Raw genomic sequence first — 22388 nt, 5'->3', positions numbered from 1 at the left:
GCACTGCTTCTGGTTCCTTCCACCTCTAATGCATCCTCCACACTGTTATGGGGCTGATTTTCTACACATATTTATAAAATGCTGCCTCCCACTGTCCCCCCAGCTTAATGAGTTTCTATATAATCTACAACCTTATGGCCTGGGCTTCATGGCCCTCCAGTTTGAACTCTACCAAGCTTTCCAGAATTGTCTAGAACAACCCTCTTTTCTCTGTATTACAGTCAGAGTGGATTCCTCACCATTTCCAAACACACGGTTTTCTTGTGCTCCTGTGATTTTGTTCTTGCAATGGAATATCATGCCCTTTCTCCCACCTATATTCCTTCTCTACTTATTGCGCCTTGCAAAGAGTAGACCATAAATAAATATTTGATGATTGAATGATAATGTAGCTAATAAAAGTTAAATATATATTCAGATAATACTGCATTCTTTTTGGGCATAAAATAGCCAGATACGATTAAAGTCCTTCTGAGGTATAACTGCACTGGCACAAAAGAAGAGTCTTTGATTGCATCCTAATTTTCAAAATACTGTGCAATACAAACCTGTGTATTTCACATCAATGGCATTTCAGAAAACAAAAATATGGCTCATAATACCCGACCAATGAAAGAATGACTTAACACATACACTGCTGGGATGCTAAGGGCTGCCAATGTTACCTTGAGGTAATGAATTCCATGAGGGTTTTGACTTTTCCATCCTGCTCCACTGAGATGTCAACCTCATTGAGGATAGTGGTGTGCAGATGTGAAATGGCAGCACTGTTATTTCCTAAGCTGATACTAGAAGAGGTAGAACTTGAGCTAAGCCCTGAGTCAGTCATAGGGGAGGGCTGGTAATCAGGTATAAAATCGTTAATGCCTGCTGAAAGAGAAAGATCGTCATGAATACCTAAAACATGAAAGAATCTCACAAAATACCTATAGAATTAAACTGTCATTCCTTATAGACTCTACGGGACACATGAGGAAATCTGTCAGTGCAAGGTGATATGAATCTGTGCTCCTGCTGATCCTCATAAACATCAAATTACAGCAAGTAAGTTTTGGGGCAAACATCGTTTTACAGCTTGAAAACTTAGCAATATGGATGTACTGTGCAGTCCTCTGCCGCCATCTGCTGAAGAAACTTGCAAGTGGCAGTTTCCTAATATTTTGGCATATTTTGTCAACATTGCTTGTCAGTTACATTTCTATAACATGAACTGATTTTTAACATTTTATGGAAAATTTTTTATAATTTTTGATCCATTTGCATTGCAGAAAGACTCATCTATCTGAAATACACATAGTGCGTCAATTATTTTTTAAAAAACTGTTGAAAGGTTATTACTAATGCCCATATTTACAAATTGGTAAGAGAAGCCTTAAAAACAAACAAGCTATGGAATTTTGAAGAATGGTGCCTTAATATAAAAAGGCAGTAAACTTCATTCCATTTTTCTTCCAATCATAGTTTTAAAAGGCTAATAAGTTTCCTAATAACTGTTTCCTAACTATAGGATTTTAAACAAGTTACAGGGTTTTAACTAGCTTTAAAATTCATGACCCTGTATCTGATACTGTATGATTAGAACAAAAAAAGGTAGTTTTATTTCAATTTCAAAAAAAGTTTCTAGATCACCTGTCACTAGCCTGATGGTACTGATGAAAGAAATAAGTTAGAGTTATAGGATATAGGAAAATATACCTTAAAAGTAAAAAAGAAAAATTAGCATTGACAGTGAAATAAACCAAATTAAGTCTCATTAATTTGGACTTCACTACTTCAAAATGTATGTTTTTAATGCAGTAAATATAATCACGCGAATAACAAAATTTAAAATGCCTTACTTTATCAGTTTTCAGATCCTGCAAATAAGAGGAATCTAATACAAGCTCAATATCTTTTTTGTAATTCGTCCTCAATATTAAGCACTGTTTCATTATGTCTTCAACTTCATATTCATAACTTAACACTTGTGTGATAAAGATCCTTCAAGGTAATGCAGATTCAATTATTTCAGATTTGCTCCCTTCTTTTATTAGTAAATAATTTAAATGGTACTTAAAATAATACAACTACATTTTAAAAATGTTCTCTAGTATTTCAACTTTTATGACTTTCTCTAATGCAGGATTCCAAATTAATAAAGTATAATTCTACTTTCAAATTGTACTTTTAAGGCAAATACCTGTGAAATTATAATCTAAGTGTGCAACTTGTTTGACTGTAAGCACCCTGGGCTCATTAAACTCCTTGTTCCTGAGAAGGACAGAAGCAACAGTTCGGATGTTACTTTTGGGTCCCATTACTATTAATAAGTGCAGAAGCAGACGTTTACAATGTTCATACACCTCAGGGTGGCAGTGGTCAAACCCTAAAAAGGATGGTAGAAAAACATTATCAATAAAGAGAAATAATGAGTATTCTTACTATCAAACTCACATTTTGAAGAAAAGGAGGGATTATATGAAAGATTTCAAGGAAGGTGACATATTATATGCTTTTTTATTGTGCTAGAGTTCTTATATACTTTTACAATAGCTTATTGTCTTATAGTACTAGGGAGACTCAAGATAAGTTAAATGTGTTTCATGTCTAAAATTTAGAGATCTCCTAAAAATTATTACTGTTACATAACACAAAAAATTCATGGAAATGAATTTTTTTAAAAGGCAGGCTTTTTTGTGTACTTAGCACGTAACAGAAAGTACATGATTAACTGAAGGAATGATGTAACACATCAATAGTAAGTGTGCACATCAGGAAAATTTATAAGGAGATGGCTATTTGGACTTGCTTCAGGAAGCCAATCCTATAAGCATCAAATGTATTATAGATATGACAGATTCCTCATGTTTGCTACAGAAGGCACGATGGAGTTTCAGCTGTAATAATCAGGCTATCCAACAATCCAATTCTTTTGGGAAATACTTAGAACCTATTTCAACTTTTCATTCACTCTGAAAGTTCCCAATCCCCAGAGGTAAGTTAATTTGACTCTTGCCACAGCCACAGAATTTTTCCTCAGTACAGTATATGTGTGTTTGTGTGTGGGCAGGCGAGGCCATAAGATAGGAATAGGAATGGGGGGGAATACACATGTTTGTTTGTAGTTAGAAGAGGTGCCACAAATAACTCCCCAAGAGACCAGAGGAATCATAATGAAAAGTGTCATGGAAATAATACAAAAATAATAGGAAACAGAAACACATAAAAACTGTCATAAAACCATACTGCTTTTAAATTATCATAAAAATATAAAATGAAAGAATTAGAACCAAGTATTTATTACCTATAAAAATTGCATGAAGAAGAAGATGCAGGTAGCTTCCCCATTCCACCTTCACACTATGATCAATGATCAGATCAGTCAAAAGGATCACTGCTATGTTACACCTATGACAAGAGGTGTTAATAAGAGTTTCATTAACGTTTTACTAGATCTTGGTAAACCTAGAGAGAATCTGGTACAAAATTACTTGAAGATTTTAATATCACATTTCATGGAAAAATACAACTTATCCAGGAAAAAGGAGGAAAAACAAATACAGCTGAAGAAAACATTAACCATTAAGTTAAAGAGATGGAACAGAACATAAGGGCTAAGGGCTCCTTGAACTCAGGAGCCACATTTTCTTCATCTTTCAACCTTGAGACTTAGCACACTGCTTGCCACAGTAGGTGTTCAATATATGTTTGGTGCATTAATACATTTTGAAAGAATGCAGTAATTGCTCTATTGTGATTTTGCTAAGTAGAATTCAACTCGATGCAAAATAATAGTGCCTACCATAGGAAAGCCATATTTTTTAGATGTAGTAACTGGGTCCCAGAAAGGTCAAGTAACTATGCCAGACACCCAGAAAAGCAGCAGCATAATTAGATTTAATAATATTAATTTTATGAAGTTAGAACTCTGAGTTTTTCAGATTTCTTAGAACACACTGATCTATGTTGCAGTATCTCCATAAAGAAGATTGCTTTTATTCTGTGTTGTCAGATAGCACAAAGAAAGCCGACAGTGTTCAGCAGCAACTTGGTGCATATGTAAAAGGAATGACGCTGTAGTCCACCTGTGAAGAGGTAATCCAGGTGATGACGTTTCAGGCACGTAATCCACCAGTGGTGACCAGCAGCCTCCAGCTGGTGGGAAGGGCAGTGGCTCTCCTTGGTTATGCTCCATCACTTTCAGTCGCCAATTAGAATAAAGTGGCATTGAATCACCTATCAAGATAAAATGATCTCATTTTCTACACCATCTAATTTCTGCCAATATAAGCAAACTCTAGTAAGATCCCGACTATTTATATAGTATTAGAAAGTGATAAAAAAAATTTCCCACTATTTCAACATATGTTTGCTAGGAAAATCTAGGCACAAATATTATCAAATTAAGCAAACCAGGGAGAGGGAGAGAGAGAGAGATCAATTTAGGTTCCACCCTGTATGTCAAAGCAAAATTATATTAGACTTCATCGTGATTCCATCAGTGATGTCCAAGCCAGGAGATCACATTATTGGAGAAGCTGCCTTGTAACAAAGGGCCTTCTGGTAAATTAATTCAGTTCTAAATATCCTGAGATAGGGCCAACACAGCTCTATCTTGAAAGGAACTCTGCTCTACCACATTGGGGCTGCGGGGTGCAATAAAAAATGTCAGGAAATGTGAATTCTGTGTGACGTGGGTAAGTCACTTAACCTCTCTGGACCTCAGTTCCATCATGTGCAAAATGAGGAGATTGGACCAGATCATCTTCAGTGTCCCTTCCCAGTCTGAAAGCCTGTGCTTCTATGATACCCTACCTTAACGTTATAGTGAAACTTGGGTAGATTATTCACTTTGCAATTGCCAAGGGACAATCTTTTTAGGAAAATGTGAATCCATGCAGAAGGAGCAATCCTGCTAAAAAAAATCAGCCTGTTTCCAGTATTTGTTCTATGATGCTTCCTGAGAACCAGTTCTTATGTTCCTTGTGATTTATCTATAGGAAACCTGTGCTTTAAAAAAATTTCACCCAAATACGTTGCTTCTTAAAATCAAGATGTTTCAGATTATGTTGGAACACCACTAGTGGCAGTTAAATACGCTTTTTAAAAACAATTTACTGAAAAAATATATATTTATTAACGTTAATGTAATTAACAATACACCTCACCCTTAGAGTTATATTAAAAACGTTTGGAATTTATTACTTTTTTCTTCTTCATAAGATCCTCCAGAGCTGCTACTGTATCGGGATTCTAGTCTGTGATGTTGCCGATTCAAATGACTGTTTAGTCCACTGTAAATGTCCAGGTGCACATAGCTATGGGAATGATCACTGAAGTTAGTCACAGTTGACGGTGCAATGGTATTTATACTTTATGTTTCACTTTCTATGTTTAAAAAAGGAGGCCAGATGCCATGGTTCAAGCCTGTAATCCCAGCACTTTGGGAGGCCAAGGCAGGCAGATCACGAGGTCAGGACATCGAGACGATCCTGGCTAACACGGTGAAAGCCCGTCTCTACTAAAATACAAAAAATTAGCGGAGCGTGGTGATGTGTGCCTGTAGTCCCAGCTACTCGGGAGGCTGAGGCAGGAGAATTGCTTGAACCTGGGAGGCAGAGGTTGAGCTGAGATCGCACCACTGCACTCCAGTCTGGCAACAGAGTGAGACATCGTCTCAAAAAAAAAAAAAAAAAAAAAAAAAAAAAAGGACACAGTACACAAAATATTAACAAAAGTTTACTATGATATGTATTAATTTCCACCTTATAATCCAAAAGCTTAAACTTTTAATCAGCTATTTCTACCTAAAATAATATTCTGGCATATAAAACAGGTGGAGTAAATGCCATTCATATAGGTCTAAAACTTTAAGCAATACAAAAAGTGACTTACCATATACCACCTATTCATATATTAGAGCATATAAAAAAATCTAGCAGGATAGCATCTTTAATGTTGAAACTCTCAATGTGGAAAGTTTCCAGCATGGAATTACATTTTTTTCACTTGAATTTTAACACAGCAACATCCACATTTCAATGCAGAAAATATCATTTATTCTGATGACAACCAGTATCTGTCAAACTGAACAGCTAATAAGGAACAGAGAAGTACTTACCTCTCTTCAATATTCTCTTTAATGGGCTTATTATCAGGATTGCCATCTGTGGGAGCTACCATTGTATTGCTACTGGAAGTAGTTCCTGTAATCAAAGACAAAGCAGTACTTGTGAATCTACAAACCTGGAATAACCCAATAAGAACAAAAGATCTCAAATTATAGATATCAAAACTTAACTAAAATGAGAGCAAAGTCATTTTAAAAAAGGAATGTACTCATAATTACCAAAAGGGAAAGGAGACAAGATGAACAAATTTTTGGATGCTAGAATACAAATGGACAATAAGTAATTAAGTGTTAAGAAGGCTGAATCCAAAGGTGGTGGTGGGGGAAAATCAAGAAACTGCCATATTTATACTGCTGAACTTCCAAAAGGCTCAGGGACGAGTAGCATCAAGAACCTCCGGAAACAGAGGTCGAAGGTGGTGCTAAAAAATAGGAAACCTGGCTGAAAGTCAATCTATTTTAGAAGTAACTGGTTCCCCAAATCTACTTTCTTGACTCTTGCAGCTGGGTGGCTGTCTTTCCCTACTTCTAGAAGTCTTTTCTGATGAAAATCAGAAGATTCCTAAACTAGGGCACGCCACATACTCCTGAAAGAGGAGGCACCTTACAAAGAACAGGGGCATTAAATGAAATGAAAATATACAGGCTAAAAGTTGAGACTGCACCCCCAGCTACATCCTTCTCACCCCACTGGGCTTCCAGAAAGTTTGAAGACTGTGTATATGTGTGTGTATAAATATATACAATCCAAAGGGGTGTGTGTGTATATGTTCACAGACACACCCTCTGTTGGCAAATGACTAGAAAGAATTTTCTCTGGGGAATCTGAAAAATCTAGGAGAAAATACCTACAGACGTTGGCTTCACTGAAATCACGGTACAACAAAGGACACAGTCAACAAGTTCCATATATGCTTACAGAACTTTTTTTTTTTTTTTAATATTCTACTCTTTATGAAAAGACAGATCTAGAATTGGTAGGCTTTCGAGAAAAGTTTTATCAAGACAAAAACAACAATGTAGAGAAAATGAAGACTTCTGCTGGGAGAAGAAAACTTTATAACTGTATCAGATACGAAACAACAGGCCAACCATGAAACAAGAATAGGATGCTACTTTAAAAAATTATAATTAAATGAAACTTTGGAATTAAAAACATTCTAGCAGATATGAAAAATTCAATAGAAGCATTATTAGACATCTCCTAGAAAATAAAACAAAAGGACTAAGTGATGAAAATGGATGGTAAAAAATAAATTATAAAGAGATAATTTAAAATATTTCTAGTTTTACAATGTTGTTATTAGCATGCTGAAAACATTTAAACTGAGTAACAAAGGGTTTAATAGAAATTTCATCTACAATAGCCTTTTTACTATTTTGAATTTCATTGGAGGTTCTTCTATTAGGAACATAGTTTCTTCAAACTCAAAATACTATAATAATTTTAATATATGCACATACATATAAGTATATATATATACACACACACACACACACACTCAGTTGATTGGATATGATGTATTATACCCAATAATTATAATGTGAAATTACACAAATAATTTCAACATATAAGCATTTTCTAAATTTAACATGGTAATTATACCCATTAAAAAATGCATGTGTTGGCCGGGCGCGGTGGCTCACGCCTGTAACCCCAGCACTTTGGGAGGCCAAAGGGGGTGGATCATGAGGTCAAGAGATTGAGACCATCCTGGCCAACATGGTGAAACCCCATCTCGACTAAAAATACAAAAATTAGCTGGGCATGGTGGCGCACACCTGTAATCCCAGCTACTTGGGAAGCTAAGGCAGGAGAATCACTTGAACCCGGGAGATGGAGGGTGCAGTGAGCCGAGATCACGCCACTGCACTCCAGCCTGGTGACAAAGCAAGACTCTGTCTCAAAAAAAAGAAAAAAAAAAAGAAAAAAAAGGTATGTGTTATGTAGGGAATAAATTTATATTCCATCTCTGAATAAGTATGTCAATATTGCTCTTCTGTATATTAATACTTATATTGTCGAATTGCTTTCTCATGAGGATTTACAAAGTCTTATCAAATTAATTACCATACATGACTCACATTTGCTTTTGTTTTCTCAACAATAATATTTAAAGACACAATAAACTCTTGTTTAACAATTATGTTAAGCTTCTCTTTCAATACTGAGGAAGATGTGTTTTTTTCAATAAATTTTATTGCATATATCTGAGATTCGTAACAAGATGTTATGGGACACAGAGACCCTAAAATGGTTACCATAGTGAAGCAGATGAAGACGCCTATCATCTCACACAGCAGTTTTAACAAATTTCTCACCTGAGGTGACAGAAGGGATTTTATAGCTGGAAGTGATGCGATAATACGGGGGATTATCCATGTGAGTGACCCCTGAATTGACAGGATCGGTCAGCTGAAGCTCACTCACCAGCTCTTCTAGCAACTGCATTGTTTTATCTCTACCTAAATATACAATGACCTTCTTTACCTGTCACAAAAGAAATCATTCAGAAAAGAAAAAGCAAAGTTTTTATCTCATTAATTTCTCCTGAGACAAATTTTATCAGAGTAAGTTCATTAAGTGCTAGATGAATAAACACAATCTAAATCAAAACTGGCACTGATCAACAATAAGACATTAATCAGCTTTATCAATACTGTCCTCTCTCTTAACTCTCAACATTAGATCTAATTAGGATGAACTGAACATGTTTAGTGGTTTCCACTTTATGCACTTTCTTTATTTTTGCTTTTTTTTTTTTAAAAAAAAAAAAAGCAAAAAAAATAATTTTCTGTAAAAATTTCTCTTTTAATCGAAACACTTCCAGGTAATAACATCCTAAGATTTTCCTCTGATTTTTAGTTAGCCTCCAAACCCAGGGTTTATCTTTTATTCTGCCTTCCCCATTCCCTACAGTCAAACAGAGTAGTCATTAAGAGCAAGGAACTAGAACTAAACTAGAACTCAAACTACATTGCCGGGTTTGGAATGTGGATATACCACTCACTAACTCTATCATTGAGTTGAAGCTATACTTCATATAGCTGTTAGGAAGATTAAAAGAGTTAAGGTTTACAGTGCACTTTACAAATGGCTAGTAACACAGTATAAGTAAGTAGAAAAACTTTTCAGTAGTATATATTATATATATGTTTTAGTAATGTATATTACTGAAATAACTTCATAACTGATCAGCCTATCTCTTTTTCTCCCTACTTTAAGCCTTACTACTCAAAATGTGATCCTAGCAAGACAGGCATCATCATCTGCAGTTTGCTAGAAATAGAAAATCTTAGGCCCACTCCACCTCCAGAATCAGAATGATTCATATTTTTACAGACATATGAAAAGCCCTGCTTTATATGACCCCTGGATTAATCTTAAAACATGATTTATTATATCCCAACCAAATTTCTTTTTTTTTTTTTTTTTTTTTTTGAGACGGAGTCTCGCTTTGTCGCCCAGGCTAGAGTACAATGGGGGTGATCTTGGCTCACTGCAACCTCTGTCGCCCTGGTTCAAGCAATTCTCCCTGTCTCAGCCTCTCAAGTAGCTGGCATTACAGGTGCCTGCTGCCACACCCGGCTAATTTTTGTGGTTTTAGTAGAGATGGGGTTTTGTCATCTTGGCCAGGCTAGTCTCAAACTCCTGACCTCAGGTGATCCTCCTGCCTCGGCCTCCCAAAGTGCTGGGATTACAGGTGTGAGCCACAGCACCCGGCCAAAACTCTTATTATGGTTACCCAATGATACCATTCTATGTATGGCTCTTTACTCCATCCAATGGGCGCTACTTGTTAATTCTCTCTGCTTTCAGGTTCGATCTCCTCTGAGCATGCTGTGTGCGTTCCTGCCTCTGTGGCTTCCTTCTGCCAGACTGGGGATCTCCGAGTTGACACTCCCAACCCTAATCCTTTTAAGTCTTCAAGCCCCATGCCCCACCTTAACTCTACTCCTTTCTCCAAGAAGCTTTTACTGACTTCACAATCAGATCTGGGTTGGAATTCTAGAACTATTAAGTGACAGAGTGAGACCTTGAGGAAATTACCATTCTCTCTGCCTTGTTTTTTCATCTGTAAAACTGCAGTGATCTCACCAAACTCATAGATTTATTCTGAGAATTAAATAATGTGGATGAAGTGCTTTTACCATGCCTAAAATAAGCACCCATAAGTGCTTAAAAAATAATAACCAATAAATTATTATTATTGACATTAAAAAATGGCTCCTTTTAAATTCCTGGAAAATGGCTATTCCCCAAATTTCCATTTGGCCTCTTAAAAGTATAATCTCATGCTTTTTCTGGTTCCAGCTCTAACTCCCCCATTCATTCATCCAATTAATGGGCATCTTCTATGTGCCAGGCACTACTAAATGAGAACTTAGCAGTGAATCAAATAGACAAAAACTACCATTCTTAAGGAGCTTACAATCTACTGGTTGATGCAAAACTAAAGAGGTAAATAGGTAAAATATATCACGTTTGGTGATGATTAAGTGCCAGAAAGATCAATGAAGCAGGGAAAGGAAATGGAGTGTGTGTGTGGAGGTAGGGCATTTGCAGTTCTACACAGGATGGGCAGCAGAAGTCCCAGTGGCCACTGACACCTGAAGGAGGACCTGAAAGAGACGAGGAGTGAGTAACGTGGCTAACTGGGGAAAGAGAAGGCAAGTGAGTGTGAGGGCACCGAGGAGGGAATGCCTGGTGAGAGGGCTAGAAGCAAAGGGGGGCCAGTACAGCTGAAGGGTGGGAGCACCAGAGAGAATATAGGAGACACAGCCAGAGAGGTGACGTGGGGTAACGTTGTCTTGTACTATACACCTACAGTTCTCTAAGCACTCCTCAAAGGCACTACGCCTGTGGTACACCTTGGCAATGATGCTTTCAGTGACCAAGTGAACTTGGGGAATGCTGGGTAAAGCAAAGCTATTAAGTGGTTTGTTTAAAATAGAATCTGTAGAACTTTTATTTATTTATTTATTTATTTTATTTTATTTATTTATTTATTTTTTTTTTGAGACGGAGTCTCGCTCTGTCACCCAGGCTGGAGTGCAGTGGCCAGATCTCAGCTCACTGCAACCTCTGCCTCCTGGGCTCACGCAATTCTCCTGTCTCAGCCTCCTAAGTAGCTGGAATTATAGGCATGAGCCACCACACCTGGCTAATTTTTGGATTTTTAGTAGAGATGGGGTTTTACCATGTTGGCAAGGCTGGCCTCTGACTCCTGATCTCAGGTGATCTGCCCGCCTCGGCCTCCCAAAGTGCTAGGACTAACGGCATAAGCCACTGTGCCTGGCCTGTAAGAACTTTTAGATAATGTTCTGTAGAACTAGTCTTCCGTTGACCACACTTTTGGGGGATGCTGCCACGGGATGGATATCTACATCTGCATCTAAAAAGTTGTGTGCACGTGTGTCCATTTAACCCTCACGTTTGACAGTTTCATATCAAACGTGTCGTCTTGACTTGGGCAGATCTGGATGTTGCTTTCTCCCCTGGAAGGCAAAGATGTTATCTTCTTAGTTTCATATCTCTTACCATGCTTTCCCTTGCTTCCAGCAGCCTGAAGGGCAATCCTATAAGCACTGAGCTCTCACTCACCATCCTGTTCTCGTATCTAAATGCCAGCTCTGCCTAGCAGAAACTAGAAACATCCGCAATGTGTGGGTTCAGCTTCAATACCACTTTCTCTCAAGTGTCATCTTGAATCCTTCCAGACAGCTGTGATTCCTAAGTTTTACTCTCAGAACTCTGCAATTTTTTTATAGCCTTTATCACACTATACTTTATTAACTTACTGATTTATTCATTAAATAAATCAGATGTAGGTTCAACAAATAAATTCTGTATTACCCATCAGATTGTAATGCCCAGAAGAGCACCTGGTCTGTCATAATGATGGAAAACATTTGCTGACTGAATCAGTGAATAAATCCATGTGCTATTTTCCTGACTGTCTTCATCCTGGCCCTTGCCTTGCCTCTCCTGGGCAACTGCTGCCCACACTCTGACATCATAAGATACTAGTAAATATATATATATATTTTTAAGTTAAATGAACTTGAATACATACGTAAGGCAAGAGGCTTGGTTCGCTATTCACCCCACAAATGCTGATCAAAAAGTGCAAAATTATTTTCAGGTTTTTGGGCCAGCCATCTGCAAGTGTGGTCCACACGTTCTCCACCTCCGACCAGGCCAGTTCATCGCCATACTAGATGCAATACGCACAAAAGATACTTCAGTCATGACTGCCTATTATAAATACCAAACTTGTCATACCATGAAATATTAAAAAACAATGTTTTCCACAGATAGCTTTAATCGTTTCCACACTTTACAGAAACAACAATTTCTTTCAACAAATCTAAACATAAATATCATTAATCATATATGGTTTTAGTAAAAAAAATTCATATATCATCAGTCTTTTTTAAAGAAAGAAATTTATAATGCATTTTGCTTGGTTATCACAGGATTATGGAGCCTCTTCATCTGTTTCTAACCACATCTACTTACTCAATAATTCTGTGCAGCAATTATAAATACAAAACTCATTTTACCTTTGCTGTCATATACATCAGATTGTTCAAAACCATTGCAGTGGCTTGTGGAGATCCCCATCCTTCTCCCCGTAACCAGCGCCTACTAGTCACCATAAGTTCTCGGTCTTTCAAGGAATCATCTTCATCTTCATCATGTCGCCTTGCTGTGGGGAGAGGTTTTAAGTCCACCAGCTCGATGTTGTTCATCCATGGTAGCAGGTAGTGCAGCATCACCTGCCGTCCAGCAGGGTGAGCTGTCTGGATTCTCTGGCTTATCTCTGAAATTGAAAACAAGTCAAAGAGAACTGATGTAATTTCGGCTTCCTCTGACCGGTAATTAATTCCAACAGATTTCAGAAGCTGGATTTTATTCATTTTACTCATTACACTTAACAATTATAAGTACTGTTTTTTCTTTTAGTAACTTTCACCTCAATGACATCATAATATTAACAGCTAACATAAATCACAAGACGGAGAGAGGAAGAGGGAGAGGGAGAGGAAGGGAGAAAGGGAGAGAGGGAGACAGGGAGAGGGAGAGAGACAGAGAGAGAGAGACTGTGTCTCAAAAATAAAAAAAAGAAAAAAGGGACGGAAGGTAAGAATCTACCAAAAGAGACAGAAAAGGAATACTCAATGGTAGAAGAAAAAGCAAGAAATACTAAATTTTTGGAAATTAAGCGAGGTTAGAGCTTAAAAAAATATAAGATGGCTAACACCAATTGCTGTGGAAAGTAGCAAACAGACCGAAGACTATTAGCCAGTGACTAGACTGAGCAGTTGGAAGGTACCTGGTGAGGCTACAGAAAGGAATTTGACACTAGTGGACTGTGAAGGCCATCTGTGAAGATCTAGGGCATGCATGAAGACTGAGAATATGGAATAGTGAGTGTATACACTCGAGGCAAGGCATAGGGGTGAGGAAGGGGTTAGAAGCAGGTGTGAAGGAGGGAAAGGATGTGAGGAGCAAGAATGGGAAGGGCCTCAGAGCTGACAACATTTGAAGACCACTGCATTGAATCTGGAGAAAGAAAGGATCAGGACCCTCAAATTTTAAAGTGGCAAAGTTTATGCTGATATCTGTATCTGTGCAGTAAAATTCTGAATGAATATTGTGTTTGTCTTGCCTTAGAAACAGTGAAAGTGAAAATGTAGGTTAGCTATGGAATTTGTCAGGTTGAGAGGCTATGTTTTGGTTTAGAATGAACTACCTTAAGCAAAGGAGTTAAAATTAGCTGATGCTAAGGACAAGAGTGTCTGAAGATAGAACTGAAGGAAGAATGACAAGGTGGTGGTGGTGGAGGCATGGGCACGGTCGACACCTGTACCAGCCGACATCCTAGGCGATGACATGGCATTCTAAACAGTTACATGATCTCTGAGACCTAGCTGGACTCCCCTGCTTTCTGTGCAGAAGCCTCTAGCAGCAGCTCAGCAGCCACAAAATCTGTGTTCATGGTGGCTGCTATTTTGTGTTGATGACCACTCATATCCATCTTGGAGGGGCTGTCAGGGATGCGGGGGTTGGGAAAAAGGAAGGGGCCTAATTGCTACCAACTACTAGGGCAAACCAAACAGGTCTACTGCTTTCAAGCACTAAATGTTAGGAGAATTTAAGTTGTTGTTGTTGCTTTTTTCTCCCACTCAGGTAAATTAGGGAGGGAAATAAACTATTTCTATTGCTAAAATAGGTGCTATGCAAAGATCCCAAGCAGGCTAAGGCCACTAACTCTTGAGCCCAAATGAAAGAAAAGACCCACAGCAGAACTCCACAATCTCCCAGATCCTAGTGTTGGTGCATGTCCAGTATTTACACTGGAACAAGATCTTGCTGTAGGTGACAGGCAACATGTGGGAGACTAGAAAGAGTTTTGCTCAAGGCACTGTACCACCTGCTCCTATGGTTAGGGGTTTCACTCACGGAAAACTGCCTACAACTTATCCCTGCCTATTTTTATTATTAAAGATATACCAATACACAAAATACAACGTATTCAAGAAGTTCTATGTCTACTAAGAAATACTTTTAAGTCACATATGGAAAGTCCTCCCTCTTGTATTTTTTTCTTTTTGATGGAGTAGGGAGCAAGGGAAGGTAAGGTGTAAAACCCTACAAGGACACCGTTGATAGAAAAACCTAAATACTGTGACAGATCAGAATTAAGAGTTCTTATTGAAGAAAAAATACTCTATGTAAAGACATGTCTGGTTTTGATTTAACCTGTAATTTAATAAATTTATAATTTTCTAAAAATTGTTTTTGAAGAAATGATTGACAAAGAGAAACTACTAACCAGTTCATTGATCATACCTGAGAATATTGCGAGAGTTAGCTCAGGATACGCCCTTGCTAGTTCCTCGGACAACTGATAATATGAAACAGAATAGAGATGTGGTAGAGGAGACAGCTGGCTGAGTACTCCATCTGTTCTCTGAACCTCCAATTTGTGAGCATAGCGAAACATCTTCGGTTCCAGAATCTATAGGAATGTGATTCCATCAACTTAGGTTAAGATTTTATGGGTTCTCTAAAGTTTAACTATAATTTTATATTTTTTAAAAAAACTCTTCTCCCAGGCTGAGTGGAGTGGCTTATGCCTGTAATCTCAATACTTTGGAAGGCAGAGGTGGGAGGATCACTTGAGGCCAGGAGTTCGAGACTAGCCTGGCCAACATAGCAGGACCTCATCTCTACGAAAAATTAAAAAATTAGCCAGGTGTGGTGGTGTGTGCCTGTGGTCCCAGCTACTCAGGAGGCTGAGGTTGGAGGATCACTTGAGCTCAGGAGGTAGAGGCTGCAGTGAGCCATGACCGTGCCACTGTACTCTAGCCTGAGCGACAGAGTGAGACCCTATCTCAAAAACAAAAAGAAACAAAACAAACAAAAACCCTTTCTCACTAAAAGAACTTACATTCCTCATATTTAATGTCAATGATCCAGGTTAATAATACAGTCTGAAAATAACTCCAGCAACTTAATATACAATTACTTGAAAAAGATTTACCACTTTTCTCACTCAAAAATACAATAGTACAATATATGTATAAGTGAAAAAAAAAATCTTTCAAGGAGAACCTTTTGACATTACACTATTTTAAGAGCTGTACTGCTGAACTTTCCTCTTAATTAACAAAGGCATTAGGGTATAATTCCTAAGATGGATCTACTGGCATCAGAACCACTTTATAGCCTTTGGAAAAAGCATCTGCTTGAATCCTATTCTTAGCCCTTGGTTAAGATGGAAGAATCTTGCCCTATTATGAATTAAATACTGTATACTAATAATATATCTGTGTTTGCTAAGTTTCTAAGTTATTTCTCCTCAACCCAATAAAGAAAATTTACATGAGAATATGATAAAAAGAGCTAATTATTTTTCATATGGCTCTCCAAAAAAATTTGGACACACATTGTTCTCATCTGCTGAACAGAAATACTTACATGGACACATATTTATAAGTACCTTCATATACATACACATGTGTTATTATAAATAATCCTTCTACAATACACTTAGGAATAGTTTGCGTTATTTATAAATTTAAACATCTATATTATCTTTGTCTTATATTTCTAATAATAATTAGGATTTAATACCATAACTTCATTATTATAAATAAAGCTAAATACTATTATCAGTGTGCTTTAATGGCAAGACTAAATTATTGGGCTTCATTAAATCCTGAGTAAAAAAATATTTAAATTCACATGTTTACAAACCTGTAAAAGTTGCATAGCAACTTCATAGATACTTCTAGAAGAATCAGCTGCTTTAAACAGTATCAGATTTAGAAGCATCACTGTGTCAAACTGATAATCCCTAGGAATAAATTTTACATATTAGGTAAATAACAATGTTTAGAGACTTTTGCACCATTTAATAAATATGATATGCAAAGGGCAAGGCTTGTAGGCACCTATCTTCTAAGTCTATGAGGGGACTTGGTTTTTTCAAGGCAATAGGTACAACAACAGATACGTGGTGATAATTGTCCTTATTTTGGTTAAATTCCATTAGAGCACAAGTATTCAACCTTTTGGCTTCCCTGTGCCACATCAGAAGAAGAATTGTCTTGTGCCACACATAAAACACACTAAAAAATGCCGATGAAAAATAAAAAATCCAGGCATAATTTTTGTAATATCCACCACCACAGATAAGTATAAAAGTCCTCACATTCAAAGGGTTAGACACAGTTGCATTAGAGCTTAAGAAAAGAAAATAGAGTCAACCCTCTGTGGATCAAAAATATGTGGGAAAGGCCAGGCGCAGCAGGTCATGCCTGAAATCCCAGTACTTTGGGAAGCCAAGGTGAGAGGCCAGGAGTTCAAGACCATCCTGGGCAACATGCGTAGTGAGACCTCGTCTCTACAAAGAATTTAAAAATTAGCCAGGCATGGTAGTGGGAGTCTACAGTCCTGGCTACTCGGGAGGTTGAGGTGTGGAGGATCGCTTGAGCCTAGGAGTTTGAGGTTACAGTGAACTATGATCATGCCACTGCACTCTAGCCTGGGTGACAGCGAGACCATGTCTTAAAAAAAAAAAAAAAAAGAAAGTATATGGGAGGATTTGCATAGAGTAAATACAAATTCTACAGCATTTTATATAGAAGGCTTGAGCATCCATGGATTTTGGGATCTGAGAGGGGTCCTGGAACCAATCCTCCTGGAACCTATCAGAACCACTGACACTGAAAGACAACTATACTGGTGTCTTCATATTTTTAAATTCAAAAGAAAAACTTTTCTTTAAGCAAACAAAACAAGAAACCCATATCTAAAGTACCTGTTCTGGAAAACATTAGCAATGGCTTTAAAGCAGCCGGCTGCCACCCTCCTGGAGCCCGTGTAGCAGCGGTCCACAGCCCAGTACATCAGGTTGCTCTGATCAGGGTTCAGCTCCAGCAACAACGTAACTGCTTCACAGCCCAGCTGGTGAACCTAGGTAAAGGTTGTGAAATTGCTCAATAGAGACAGAACGTTACATATTTTTTGTCTGTTTCCCTACAGTTCTTACTAAGGTAATATGGTGCATATATTCATTGTAATTAATAGGAGAATTCCAACTCCTTTTGTTCACCTCCCTCTCATTTTACTCAGCCAGTAGAAAAAAACCACACAGATGAACTGAATTTGGCCTCTTGCTTTTTACACGAGCCTCTCTAGTATGATTCTGTCTTCCAACAGAACCCTGAAGGCAGTTAATGAATATGAATAGTGATTAAGTGCTTTCAGAAAAATGAGTCATTAAGCTCTCTAATTATTTTTATCAAGCTTTATTCTTGTTTTTGATAACCCAATACAAAAATTGTTGTGAGGGGAAAAAGATGTAAGTCCTACGTTAAATTGTGAAGTCTGTAAATGTACAATATGAGAGTAAGGAAAGCAAAAGGTGTGGAGGGCAAGGAAGAATGATTAAATGGAAAGTGGTTAAAAAAAATGAAATGAAACATAGCAAATAACATATTTCTCCCATGCAGCTCAATAAGTTCTATGTTAGTATTTTATTTATTGACTTAGAACCCTGTTGAGAGACACACACCACTGTATTAATCCTATAATATTAAAAGGGAAATTAAAATTATTCAAATTAATGATACATAAGAATTGGAACATTTTTACATTATGAGATCCTATTTAAGTTTATATGCTTTTTGCATATGATCCTATCTTATTTTTTAAAAAAGACTTGTTTTTAGTGCAACATACACGAACTGCTAATAATACAATGAGAATTTATTATGAACCTTTAAGGAAACTGTCATAATTACCTTTTTGTCCAGAGAATCCAAAATGTTATCCAACCATTTGTACAAATAGCCATCTGATGAAAGTCCTACATTATCTGCAACAGGGCCACAACATAGTACAGCAGACATAGCCTTCAAATAATAATATTAGAATTACATTTAACAAATTTAAGAGGTTAAATGTTGGTTGCTTAATGAGAAGAGGCAAAATACTTATCTAGTATCTAGTCACAATACTTTAATTTTTTTCTTTACAAATTATTTTTTAAAACTAAGAAATTTATTATGAGTAAGTAAATATGATACCAAATTAGACATGGAATTTGAACAATACTGGAAAGGAAGATAAAAAGACCAAGAAAAAGTACTTAAGTAACGGAAAAAAAGGCATTTCTTTCAAGTAACACTCAGTTATTTAAGATAATAGTGATCAAATTTGAGTAGATTCTGGAAGTGTTTTTCATTGTATTTTATGTATTTAAATATAACTTTTGGCATAAATTTTGAATACGGCAGAAAAACATATATTCTAATACTCTCAGATACCGTGAAGAAATTCTTATCCTCTTTAAAATACTAGTGACTGAGAGACATAAAAATATTCAACTCTGCTCTTAAAAAAAAAAGAAATTGGGTTTCTAAGTAAATACCTTTAATGCACAGTATTGATGTCTATTAATTTGCATATTTCTATCACTGTATCTGTCCAAGGGCGTAAACATGATGCTAAAAGGACCTGCCCAGTGACTGAACAGCATAAATAGACTGTGACGAAGGCTCTGCTGAGGAAAAATACTTCTTCTCTGGTGCACTGCAAATAAGAAAAGATAGAAAACATTTATTTCCATTTCTTTTTGCTTTAACTTTTATACCGACATGTTACTGAATGTGTAATAGTGTAAAAAAGAAAGCAAAAGTTTTCATTTTAAACTATCAAAAACCTCCACAGTAGCAGGGATCATTTATATATATGCAAATCGCAGAAACAAAGTTGCAGTCTGTGTCACTCTGTGGCAGCATTACATGACATACAGCATCTCTGCAAGCAGAAATTCCATGACAGGCTCAATGGCACATGAAAGCTGGCACAGAGGTGGGGCCAGGAGCCCATTTCTCCCTGGGCTATCACTGGCTATATGGTGAGACTGGCCAAGATTTTAACACAGACACACCTCTGTATCTTGGTTCACTGGTAAGTAAGGGCTTTGGACGAGATACATGTTTTCAAACTTTGTACTTTTTCTTTTTCAGCAGGAAAGCTGCCTTTTCCTGCTAAAGGAAGGTTACATGTAATCTCAATACATAAAACAGATAAAAGCGGAGTTGAGGCCTAGCGTCCAAACACATTCTGCTGCTTTCTGCTGATGGCACTGGACAACCTCAGTGCTTTGAGAAACAGCAAAGTTTGAAAACCACTGGTTTAAACGATCTCCAAGGATTTTTTCCCCCATTTTGAAATTCTACTATATAATTTCTCTATATCTATCCTTCTTGAAGAAACTCAGCAGTATCACAATAAACCAATTTGGAAGTTGTAAAAAAGTGTTTAGTAATAGACTAAACCACATCTTTACATTAGTGAGCTTCAGATCAGAAAATTTTGGAAAAAAAAATGCTCTTTTCCTTTGACAGTATCATTTTCCTTTCAAAGATGAAAACAAGGCTCCTACAGTTGAAACTGACATATGAAATTAAGTGCTTAATGACCCTGTTATAAAATACAACCCATGTTCTTCAGGCATCAACTGTCTGTATATACTATTCAAAGCAACAATGTGACTTTAATTTTTCAGAGAGAAAAAGAAACATTTGTATTTATACTGTATGCCAAAGGCTAGAGTCACATTACTTCTTACAGTTGTCAAGGATTTAACTTTTAAAAATGTAATTGTGTATATTAATCTTCCTACTATCTAAACCAGTATCTGTCAATATAGAACCTACTCAATAATTAGAACATATCTGGTAAACCAATAACATGGAATCCTTGTTACATTTTGTATTTATGGCCTATATTCTTTTCCCATTATTCAAAAGTATCTTCTTAATTTTATTCTCAATTATCATTTGAAACACTGCACTCTGCTTATTGCATCTAAAACAAGGTTGTCTAAAGAGCTTATTCTATTGATTTCTCTAGGTTCTTGTGTCAGTATCCTGATCATTATTGAAATTCCATGCTGGGTTGCTTTTTTATTTCTAATCACTGACAATAATTCAAAGGGAAAACAAACTCTAGCCATCCAGGTTATGCTGACATATTTTTCCAGTATGTTCATACGTTACTTTATCAACTTAGATTATTAAACCTCAAGGAAAGAAAAAATATGATGGTTCCTTAATACTCAATAATGCTTTAAGAAATTGAAAATAATACCTGGAACATTCTGAATAATATTCGCCACTAAGGCACTAAAATGGCATCGTATATCCTTCAGTGTGTCAGAGTCTTTTTCATTTTCTGCTTCCAGGAGTTGTCTAGTTAAATCTACATACTCCAATAAAGTGTTGTTGAGAAAATGTGTTTCATTATCAAGGCCACCACTTGCACTGAAAATATTGAAGAAAACAAATGATGAAGCAAATGGGACTTTAAATTATAACTTAAATAAAAAATTCTTAATACTCAAAATGAGAATAATACATGTTAATTTTGCATGCTCATGGCAGCATGCAACTTAATATATGAAAATTAAATGAATACGATTTTGCTTACTTTAATACGAAAATAGATGGTGCTTCTTAATCTAGGAACTGCTATTGCAATTTATATTATTCAACTCCATATCTAACTTAAATCAACTCAGTGCTAAATGTTGTTTCCTCTCTGTGAAACACAAAGATTTCTAAACAAAGAGACAGGAGGCATATGAAATGGGGAGGATCAGTTTAGAAAAGTAGAAAGAGGAAAGACTAGTTCTATTTATTCATAGCTGCCATGTCTATTCATATTATGCCTTCAGTATAATCAAATATCTATTAGTCACTTATTCTCAGTAAGATTCTGGGATAGGTATTATCAGGGATGCAAAAATCTGAGAGAATTCTGGTAAGAATAGGGTAGAGTACTGGGTTTCAAAACCTCTTTCTAGACCTATGGAACTGCCTTTAAGAGTATCTGCAATGCGCTAGGTACGGTGGCTCACACCTGTAATGCCAGCACTTTGGGAAGCCAAGGTGGGTGGATCACTGACTTCAAGAGATCGACACCAGCCTGTGCAACATGATGAAACCCCGTCTCTACAAAATACACAAAAATTTGCCAGGCATGGTGGTGCACGCCTGTAGTCCCAGCTACTCAGGAGGCTAAGGTGGGAGGATTGTTTGAGCCTTGTTATCTAGTCACTGCATTCCCGCCTCGGTAACAGAGCAAGAGCCTGTCTCAAGGAAGAAAGATATATCTGCAATGAGGTTTTCTTTGAGGCAGGGATCTATGTCTGTGCCTGGAAACCACTGACTGACTGATAGGGGAGTATTTGGTTAGAGTCAGAAGTCCTGGATTCCTGTCTTGTTTCATCAATCATTAAGCATATACCCCGTATCTACCTCAGAGTGTTTTAGAAGGATGTAAATGAACAGCTATATATGAAAAGGCCTAGTAAACAATAAGTGTTATATAAATGATTAGCTATTACATATGCATTTATTTAGGTCAGCTTTTTCTTATTATGTTTGAAAAGTACTTCTAATATATATTATTTTAAAGGTAATTTTTTTAAAATAGTAACTTTGGAATAAATATCCTAAACCTATGAAAACAAGAGTTAGGAGTTGCAATGATACTATAGTATATTGACTATATCAGTCTACAACAATAAATATGTATTGAATGAATCAATGTATGACCTTTATTCCTTAAATAAGTGTGTTTCAGGTGCTTTTCAAATTTTTTCCTTTATTCCTTAAATGAGTGTTTTTCAAGCTCTGGATCATGACCTATTAGTGGATAGGAAACTGATTTAGTGGACTACAACCTGCA

General features: G+C 36.8%; 1 protein-coding gene across 12 annotated transcripts in view; it reads right to left on the bottom strand.

Annotated features, from left to right (window-relative positions):
- FRYL (FRY like transcription coactivator) overlaps positions 1-22388 on the bottom strand; it is a 283769-nt gene that overhangs the window by 53569 nt on the left and 207812 nt on the right. For 11 of the 12 annotated variants that reach the window (XM_073012415.1, XM_073012406.1, XM_073012404.1 and 8 more), the window contains 15 exons: positions 20787-20959; positions 19060-19220; positions 18431-18541; positions 17446-17600; positions 16380-16479; positions 14970-15138; positions 12677-12936; positions 12187-12327; positions 8432-8600; positions 6101-6185; positions 5185-5297; positions 4065-4215; positions 3284-3387; positions 2180-2365; positions 666-870 (listed from right to left, as the gene is read on the bottom strand). In XM_073012415.1, coding sequence (XP_072868516.1) covers positions 666-870; positions 2180-2365; positions 3284-3387; positions 4065-4215; positions 5185-5297; positions 6101-6185; positions 8432-8600; positions 12187-12327; positions 12677-12936; positions 14970-15138; positions 16380-16479; positions 17446-17600; positions 18431-18541; positions 19060-19220; positions 20787-20959 — 2283 coding nt within the window. The remainder of the gene's footprint in view (positions 1-665; positions 871-2179; positions 2366-3283; positions 3388-4064; positions 4216-5184; positions 5298-6100; positions 6186-8431; positions 8601-12186; positions 12328-12676; positions 12937-14969; positions 15139-16379; positions 16480-17445; positions 17601-18430; positions 18542-19059; positions 19221-20786; positions 20960-22388) is intronic. The other variant, XM_073012411.1, reaches the window with a different exon arrangement.

This window comes from Chlorocebus sabaeus, chromosome 27 (genome assembly GCF_047675955.1).
Source record: "Chlorocebus sabaeus isolate Y175 chromosome 27, mChlSab1.0.hap1, whole genome shotgun sequence".
Classification (NCBI taxonomy): domain Eukaryota; kingdom Metazoa; phylum Chordata; class Mammalia; order Primates; family Cercopithecidae; genus Chlorocebus; species Chlorocebus sabaeus.
The sequence above is the reverse complement of the archived record's forward strand: the minus strand, read 5'-3'. Positions and strand labels throughout refer to the sequence as shown.